We start from the raw sequence: 9519 nt of genomic DNA on the forward strand, positions 1-9519 counted from the left end.
CAGGGCAGGGCTAACACAGTGCCACTTTCTTTTTAAACTTAAGTCAACATACAAAAATAACCCAAGCACAAAAAAACATTTAAAAATGTACAATCACACAAGGCGTATTAAACGTTTTACTTCTTTATTGGTTGCAAAAAAAACAATTTGATTAAATATACAATATAATGGCAAAACCATCATTTAAAATGATTTGGGTTTGCCAGAGTTCCATTCATCAGTGGGTTGACAATATTTTAGGAAACACCAATGAACGAATGAAGAAGAAGCGACACCTCAAGCTGACATCATTGTACCATTCGAAGGCATGTCAAACTTTAATTCTTGTTAACATTGTGATGTGTCCGTTCACAGGTTTACATGGCAAACAGAATAAGAAATGCAACCATCAGACAGAAAAGACCCATAGCTTCAGACAGAGCGAAGCCCAAGATGGCGTACGAGAACAGCTGCTGCTTCAGAGAGGGGTTCCTGTGGAGAAAGAGGGAGGCAGCTCAGACAAACCGGAGGTACAGAGTGTTACAAGAGGTTACAACAAGTAAAACATTTTAGTGAGCAGACAATCCCAGTGTCTTCAAAAGTTCTCCATGAAGGGTTAGGCTAAAAAAACTTGACATGATGTGTTTAATGTACCTGGCATATCCGATGATAAGACTACCGAACACCGTTCCAATTCCAGCTCCAGATCCTGCTACTCCCACAGTAGCAGCTCCAGCTCCAATGAACTTTGCAGCAGTGTCAATGTCACGGCTCACAGCACTAGTCTGGAACCCGCGTACCGCCACCTGCTGCTGGGAGGCTACAAAGCTCTGTGGCGCCAGGAGTGAAGCAGTCTGAAATCCGAAAATTATGAGAGGTTAGTACAAAACAAAGCAGTGAACAATCACAAAGCAGCACTAAACATTGGTTGGATTAGATCCCCTAATCGTAATGTGATGTAAAATATCCTGCATTATATGTATCTGGTGCACAATGATCCACTACAATCACCTATTTCAAGTTACAGTCAGTAAAAATTACCAGTGTGGCCATTACTGTTACAAACCTTGACGTTAAAAATACAACCAGTGATGTTCTACTGGCTCCTCTTTGCACAAAGATCAAAATATCATTATATCATCATTATAACATAAAAATATCAGCAGGAGTATGCATATGTTGCTACATGATGTGAGCCACCTGCTGCCTCAAGAGCTTCTAAGGTTTTACCATGCACATTGGGGTCAGCTGCATGCATTTATCTGGAATATTTAACATTCCCAAAAAATTCAAGCCAAAGTCAAACGTTGACCCCTGAATCTGTCTTTACTATGTACTAAAGTTCTCCAGAAACTCAAGAGCTCATTGGTGAAGCTTTAGAAAGGCCAACTACGCTTTTAGATGCAGAATTGTCACTTTTTCTAATGTTGCATGCTACATTTGGCTTCAAATCCTATCATCTCGCCAGTGTGTTTTGTTTAAGTTGTTGGGGACATGAAAACCTGCAAGTGTGAAGTATCTTTGTTAGGTAGTGGCATGCAGCCTTGGACCTTGTTGCTTAAGGAGATAGATAGCTAGACACTTAATTCATCCCCTAGGAGAAATTCAGGTATCCAGTAGCTCTCTCAGTCAATTGTGAAACAATAAAATGAAGAAATAATAAATAATAAAAGTCATAAAGTCACTGAGACAGTGAAGTCGGTCAGTGAGCTGAAGTACAGTAAAACTAAAATGAAAAATAAAGAAATAAAAAGGCACTATTGCACATTGTCCAGGGGATAAGTGCTGATAAGTGGCCTTACATTAAAATGCAACTGGGGCTTTATTTGTCTTGTCACTCGTGAGAAACAAGGTAATGACAATAGCAAAGGAGATTAATGGAGCTGGGATATCTTCAGAGTCCCCCCCCCCCTCCATCCCCACACTCTCCCCCCTGTGGACAATAAGCCGGCTGTAATTCTCAATACAAATGCTGTTTACCTCCGTTTTCCTGGCATCTGAGACTACTGCTGCTGAGAGTGGTCTGCAGAGAGCCCGAGATCCAGCACGGACCTGCATCAAGGGAAGAAAAAAAAAAAAACAATCATGCTCTGATAGGACGCTTAGCCAAAGGTTTATATTGACTTCCATCTATCTTGTAGCTTTAATTTTGCACAGAATACATCTACTCTGTTCAAGACAGCAGCAAAAGCATTCTGCTGTTTTAAGGCCTCAAATCTGTGGCTTTTCAATAATGGAGCTACATAACTTCTTTTAATTTGTAACTATTTAGACATGCTTATATTGTCTTAATGCATCTTCTCTTAAGCTTCAACTATTTTCTTGTGCTTTTATTATCTTTTTCCACGCAATCTAATGTTTCAGTGACTTGTTTTTAATTATGTTCTATGTCCATGTAAAGCACTTTGAATTGCCTTGTGTCTGAAAGGTGTTATACCAATAAATGTGCCTTGCCTTGTAGGAAATATGGTAAACCACAGCTAGTGACAACACCAGAGGTGACCCCTTTAAGGTGTTACTTTAGGTTCACGCTGCTCTATCAGCTCAGTTTTCAACTTAAATATAGCTAGTTTCTATGAATGTCATTATATCCTTTAAATTCAGATTAGCTTCAGGGGGTGGATAATCTGTTTGGACAGGCTGAGTTTTGCCCTGATTATATTCAGCACCAGGATGTCCTTGCAGGTGGTCACACCAGCTGACTTTAGCTGAGTGCTAACGGCTACATAGCTCAGTGACAGTGTTAGCATGCTTCATAATAGCTGCGGGTTGTTTGCCCTGAACGCAGTCTGGCAGATTTTTGCAAACTATAATGGCACAGGCAGTGTCATAACAGGGAAACTGTTAACTGTTATCGCCATTCATTCATTCATGGATGCAGACTCACCAGAGAGGGCGTGGAGACAAACTTAGCACAGGCATACATTACGAAGGTAAGTAGTGGTCAGGTCAACCAAAGGGCTGGCGTTAATTCAGCTTCTGCTTTCTGTGGAAAGGAAAACAAGAAACACAGCAGTGAATAACTCAAGTGCACTGACTCTCTCCCTAATTCGCTAAATAAGAAAGTACAAAGTGTGCAAAGTTAAGTGGACGGACACACACACACATGCACGCAAGTAAGGTCAAGATAAGCTGCACAGGGAACAATGAAGCTTAAAACAAGATGGAGGTAAAAGCAGAAAAGCTGAGCGGCGCTGTGGTTAATAGAGCTACGGAGGTACCGAGTTAAGAAGCGTCGCGGTGATAAGATGAAGTCGAGCACAGTTTTGGGACAGAGGAGGTTAGGTCTCACCGGCTGGCAGTAGAGGTCGAAGACACAAGGAGTAAGCGCATGCGCAGTGTTACGCTAAAGGGTTGACTTCCGGTTTCCTGATGTGGGAGCTACCAGCCACCATCATGGCTGTGTAATAGGAACTACCCAGCCCAGATGGGTCACTATGGCTAGGGCACCATGTTTAAATGCCTCTTCAATAAAGTAAAAAGCAGGACAGTTCTCAGACCAATGCAGACCAATGCATACTGGGACCAGTGGGTCTCTGACACTGTCTGCAAAAGGAATAATAATTCACCTGCAGATTTATACAATAAGATATTTGGTGTATTACCACCCCACAGAGACCATTTGAACAATGCATATTATATTATATATATTATAAAATGGAATCCAGGATAACACCAAAATGACCCACATTTTGTCATACATAAAGGGTCAGTAAAGGGATTATTTGACAAATATGAATGTAAACATTTCTGAAAACATTTTTATAGAATTACCAAATAGAAATAACTGTTACCTTAGTCTAAGTGTGTTATCTAAGAAAGATAATATTAGAGGTATCAGATATTAGCTTATCACAGATATTTAGGCACTGGTGTGCCAGCCAATACTGGAACAAGAAATTACAACACAGAAATGCTAAACTATGTTTGAGGTCATTTGGTGTCACTTTTATGTAGTTTGTCCATGATCTGTGGGGAAACCCAGTGATGTTTGCCCAAAATCTGATCTGACGTGCAGTCACAATTCTCACATACTGTGTGTAATATTTATTCCACGAGCTGTTGCCACTCAGAGAGAGAACACACACACACACACACACACACACACACACACACACACTCACACCATTAAATTTGCTATTTAATGTGGGTACAGATCAGAATCATCATGTGGACCCCAGAAACAACAGTATGTTAAAGTTATCCAAATATAGAATGAAATGAAAATAAAAATGCACACAGTCATCATCATGGGATACATTTGTTATAATTTAATCCAAGACAGAATATCACGAAAATGGCTTATTTCAACAGGCACAAGAGTTTAAAGTTTTATTCGTTTAATTGTTAATTATTTCATTGTTTATCTATTCATATTTCCCGCATAGGGACAAATTGGAAAATACATTATAATGTTGGCTGAACGTGGTGGCACCATGTACTGTCTATGGCTATCACACACACACACACACACACACACACACACACACACACACAATGGGTCCCAAAAAGTTACCTGTAGTGTAAGACCTAATATCACAAGAGGGCAGCAACACGCCGTACAAGGTCTATGATATAAGCTGGAAAATGAAATTGTGCCATTGTGCCTGTGGCGCACATCAGACTGAGTACTGGAGGAGAAAATATATGTAAAATATACGATATAAAAGATTAAACATAAAAAAACACATGCTGAAGTCAAATAGAAGTCATTCAGGCTCCATGAGGACAGTATGACCACATTCTCCCATATTAATGCGTTACATAGCCTGGATATTTTAAACTGAAAGCATTGTGCATGGATCAGTAAAACCACACATCACCACTGCTATAGGTCAGGCGTGTCAGCTGTGAAAAATCACCTCTGTAGAGACAAAGAATTATGGTTTTGCGGCTGCAGCCTTCATTTTTTCAGACAGCAAGGTGGCGGATGGAAAGCTTACACATGCATGATAAATGAATGTCACCGTGTGAGCAATTTTCATGTGTCTGTAGCCTCGCATTTTCACAGCATTTTTCATTTATGCATTTACTTCTAATTCATTTTTTTTTTTTTGCATATATGCATACAAATTAATTGGTGTTGCCTATTTACCATGCGGACTCAGTAACAAATATTTTGCATGTTAAAATGCTTTTTTTCCCCCTCACAATACTCCTTGGCATTTATAATATAACTCCCTCACGTTAGAATGAAATCACCATGACACTGTATAATTGTGGCAATGACCTCCACCTTGCAGCGACCATTAAACTCAAGACTGATAATCTATTTAAACGAGACAGGCGATCACATTTCCATAACGGCATCCATCCACCTTAACATCCTCCATCATTTGGATATATTTCCATCATCTCTGAATTTATCTCCAAAATTCATCTTAAATATTTATATCACTCTTGCTTTAAGTGGGCTTTCCCTCTTCAAGGATTCATCTCGCCCCCTCAGGGGTAAGCTCTCCATTTGGCGATACGGAAGGGAGATTCCTCAGCTCTTCCAGTCATACACCCCCTCCTCTGGATGATGTTACCGTTACGCACCACTATAATAAGCCGAGACGTGATTCTCTGGGCGAATCCCTGCCGACGTCACTCCCGGTCTCATATAAATAAGCTGAGCAGCGGCTCCGATCAGAGTCAAGCAAAACCGCCTTTTCGACTACAACAACTCTTCACACCGAGGATTATTGCATTGCCTTCGTTGGATTTAATCTCCAGCACCGAGTAAGTGTCTTTAATACTGATGAGATATTTTAAGATGAAGTTTTCATTTGTGTTATCATGTTGAGTAGAGTTGAACAGAGATATTGGCTACTTTGATTTGATATTTGCTTAATTGCAGGCTACTAACAGATGTTTTAATCTGACAATATGACTTTGAAGTGTGTTGAACTGTCATCGCTCTCCACCGCATCCCTGTGCCAGACTATTCCACTACTATTTAAAATGTGATTGAGCATGAGAGCGCACATTTACGCACATGTCGCGTCTGTCCGCAGCTCCTCGGTATAAGCACAATGACTTTGAACAAGGGTGATAAATTGCGGAACATGGACAAGAGAAGAGGAAGCATGCCGTTCCCCATGAATCTACCAAACCTACACCGGAGAAGCATGCCCGTGGACGACAGAGACCTGCGCGCCACGATGCCCCAGACGGGGCAGACGGACGAGCTGTCCAACCTCCTGCGCTGCACGTCCTACTCCACCAACGAGCAGCACCGGGGCAGCTGCGCGTCGGACTCCTCCGACTCCGTGATCTCCACCAGCAGTGAGGCGGAGTCCCAGGTGTACAAGGTGGTGCTCCTCGGGGAGCACGGCGTCGGCAAGTCCAGCCTGGCGCGCGTCTTTGGAGGAGTTGAAGATGCTGGTCACGACTGCGATGAAGCAGGTAAATGGTGATGCTGAGGATGAGTCATCAAGCCTGGCAAACCCCCCCCCCCTCACGCACACACACACACTCACACTCAAGATGTCCTTTGTTTCTGAAGATACATGTAATTAGGGACTGTCAAAGGTTAATATTGTCAACTTACTGTAATACACAATATGATTATATTACCATCTTAAACTTGGAGACAAAGGTTCAGTGAATTGAGTTCTGAGATATTATGCACCAAAACTCTGGAGGTCACTTTCTACTTTTTGAATTGTCCCACCCTTAACCTTTAAAAAGCATGAAAATACATTTTAAAATAAAAAATATTAGGATTTATTCTTACTGTCTACCTAATAGAATTGCAAAAAAGCCACATGAAGCATTATAAACTCTCTTATCGAGGACAGCGATATAATTCAGCGGATGGATTAGAAAAAGGGTTTCTTAGTTTTTGCACGCAAGAGCGTGCATGCATTGATTATTGCTATTTCCATCTCCAGCAAGGCACCAGTCCTGCCCTCAGTAGTACAGCTGTCAGAAACGCATCCAATAGCATTATGTGAAGAGAAAATAGAAAAGGCCAGTGATGGCTTGATTACAGGCTGTGAACAAACAAGACTGTTCAGATAAGAGACACTTTGCTCCTCTCTGTCAGTGTGTAACATCATCTTTCTTTTTCCCCCCCTCAGGAAACACTTATGACAGATCTATCGTGGTGGATGAAGAAGAAGCATCCATTTTGTTGTACGACATCTGGGAACAGGTGAGATATTAATTACTTATGCAATATTTGTCCATTTACATTGATTCATCGTAGAAGATGTGATCTGCCAGGTTCGATACTTAACTTGGTACGTGTTTCTTTCCTGAAGGATAACAGCCAGTGGCTGAAGGAACAGTGCATGAGGATGGGAGATGCCTACATCATTGTGTATTCAGTGACAGACAAATCAAGCTTCGAGAAGGCGTCAGAGCTGCGTATTCAGCTGCGCCGGGCCAGGCAGTCAGAGAACATTCCCATAATCCTTGTGGGCAACAAGAGTGACCTGGTTCGGTCCAGAGAAGTGTCTGTAGATGGTAAGTCAGTATGATTAACTGAATTTTGAACCTAAAATGTATGTTACACTCAGGGGAGTGTATTTTGTTGCTTTAAAAAATTTAATATCTATCATTTTAAGCATTAAAGCTGTTCTCAGGCTTTTCATGATAATAAATGACAGAACTGGTGGAGCTTGACCGGTATTGTTGCGGTCAGGCCACATGTCTCACTTGACTGCTCAGGTGCAGCCTTTTAAATACCACTGCAAACTAAAGCTATCTGCCAAAGTTTCAGAGCTATCATCACTTAGTTTATTCCATCCAATTCCAGTTTTTTGAAAATCTACTTGAGCATCTGCCGTAATGCTTTCTTAATGTAGATCTACCCAAAGTACTAATAGTCCTCTCTCCAAATGTTCTTTATTGCAGAGGGAAGTGCTTGCGCAGTGGTATTCGACTGCAAGTTCATTGAGACGTCCGCATCGCTGCATCACAACGTGCAGGACCTATTCGAGGGCATCGTCAGACAGATCCGCCTGAGGAAAGACAGCAAGGAGGAGAACGCGCGACGCATGGCCAACTGCAGGCGCAGAGAGAGCATCGGCAAGAAGGCCAAACGGTTTCTGGGCCGCATGGTTGCACGCAAGAACAAGAAGATGGCTTTCAGGCAGAAGTCAAAGTCCTGCCATGACCTAACAGTTCTCTGAGGGACGCCAGGGACAGACGGACATTTTTTCTTTGGCCTCTGAAGACCAGACGCTGTGTGTGTTTTAACACTAACCCTAAAGGACTAATAGAGCTGTACAGAAATATATTTTTATTTTTTAGACACCAACCAAAAGCAAAAGAGTGGACTTAATTAATAAAAATGATATCATTACCATAATGGTGATAACCTGCATGAAGCTTTGCAAACATTAATTTCATTCTGTTTTATTGTCTGCCTTAAACATGTTGCTGTCATAGTATGATCAGTATAAACAAAGGCTTGTTATTTTAAATGAGTTGCAAAGACTGCCTTGCTGTTGGGTTATTGTGCTCCTTTATTGGAGGGGATTGATTGTATATACTGTAACATGAATCATGCTGAATGCAACATACATCTCATTATCCTGAAAGACACGGTAAAGGATCACAATACTAGGTCACCTGGAGTCATATTTACTTGAAACGTGGTACGCAGGTTCGTGCCTCTGCCAAGTCACTGACGATTAGTCAAAGATACGAGGAAACGTCTGTTATTCTATGTTGTTCCATGACATTGAATTCAGGTTGTGAATGTATGAGTAAAGCAATAAGTTATATTAGTCTTGTGAACCTTGACATGAATTGGAAAGTCTTTGTTTACGTTGATTTCCTTTTTCAATAAAATCTAAAATCAAAACATAAAATCTTCTCTGTCATTATTCTCAAAGAAAAGAGTTCAGCAGAATGCAACAGAAGAGAAGTAGATGTTGTTCAGGCGATTTACATCCTCATGAATATTCATTTGATCGTGTCGGTGGAATAGAGCCTCACTGGCCATTGGTTTTACAGGAAGGAAACATGGTAGTTAAGCATGTTTATCTGAAGGTGTTAACCATTAATCCACCAAAGGAGTACAAGAACGCAATTTTTCCACCCAATTTAAACTCCTCTCACACCTCTCAGAGCCAACACACACATCATTTGGAGAAGGTAAGATACGAAACATTTTGTTTTAAAACAGCACTTTTTCGCCATCATCTTCTGTTGTTGAGTAACTGTATATCCAAAGTTTGTTATTGTTGTTTGAAATACAGTTAGTGGAGTATGTAGGGCATTACTGTTAGTTGCACCATAGCTTGTGATTTTGTGTTGCTAAGAGATATCTGACAGACATTAAGGCTCCAATGAAATGGCATAATCTTTGCATCCAACTCGATCTTACAGACAGTGTTGACCTCAAATCCAAACATGGATTTATTTATTTATTTACTGTGCTACTGACTATAGGCTCAGATTTAGCTTTAAACTGCGTAGTAGGTGGTAATACATTTAAAGACACATACAACTGTGAAATGTGTGTGTATGAAAGAATTCCATGGTGGTGAAACAGTAACAAGACACAAATTGTGTTGATTGTTGGGCTGCAGCCATGTGGTT

The 9519-nt window shown here is 41.0% G+C and overlaps 2 protein-coding genes across 3 annotated transcripts; one reads left to right on the plus strand and one right to left on the minus strand.

Moving 5' to 3' along the window:
* Positions 1 to 107: 107 nt before the first annotated feature.
* Positions 108 to 3310, minus strand: LOC139225665 (ATP synthase F(0) complex subunit C2, mitochondrial-like). 2 transcript variants are annotated; one of them, XM_070856482.1, is made up of 5 exons: positions 3201 to 3310; positions 2867 to 2965; positions 1960 to 2031; positions 634 to 833; positions 108 to 471 (listed from the first exon to the last, which is right to left on the minus strand). In XM_070856482.1, the coding sequence occupies exons 2-5, from the start codon at positions 2903 to 2905 to the stop codon at positions 357 to 359; spliced, it is 426 nt and encodes a 141-aa protein (XP_070712583.1). In that variant the 5' UTR covers positions 2906 to 2965; positions 3201 to 3310; the 3' UTR covers positions 108 to 356. The 2 variants fall into 2 exon arrangements, with proteins under 2 accessions (XP_070712583.1, XP_070712592.1); XM_070856491.1 differs by having other exon boundaries at positions 3272 to 3309.
* A 2320-nt stretch (positions 3311 to 5630) lies between these two features.
* rrad (Ras-related associated with diabetes) lies at positions 5631 to 8767 on the plus strand. Its single transcript, XM_070829729.1, has 5 exons — positions 5631 to 5703; positions 5979 to 6369; positions 7047 to 7120; positions 7230 to 7434; positions 7825 to 8767. Exons 2-5 carry the CDS (start codon positions 5997 to 5999, stop codon positions 8100 to 8102), a joined length of 930 nt encoding a protein of 309 aa, XP_070685830.1. The 5' UTR covers positions 5631 to 5703; positions 5979 to 5996; the 3' UTR covers positions 8103 to 8767.
* Positions 8768 to 9519: the final 752 nt, after the last annotated feature.

The sequence above is a fragment of the Pempheris klunzingeri genome, chromosome 1 (assembly GCF_042242105.1).
Source record: "Pempheris klunzingeri isolate RE-2024b chromosome 1, fPemKlu1.hap1, whole genome shotgun sequence".
NCBI classification, from domain to species: Eukaryota; Metazoa; Chordata; class Actinopteri; order Acropomatiformes; family Pempheridae; genus Pempheris; species Pempheris klunzingeri.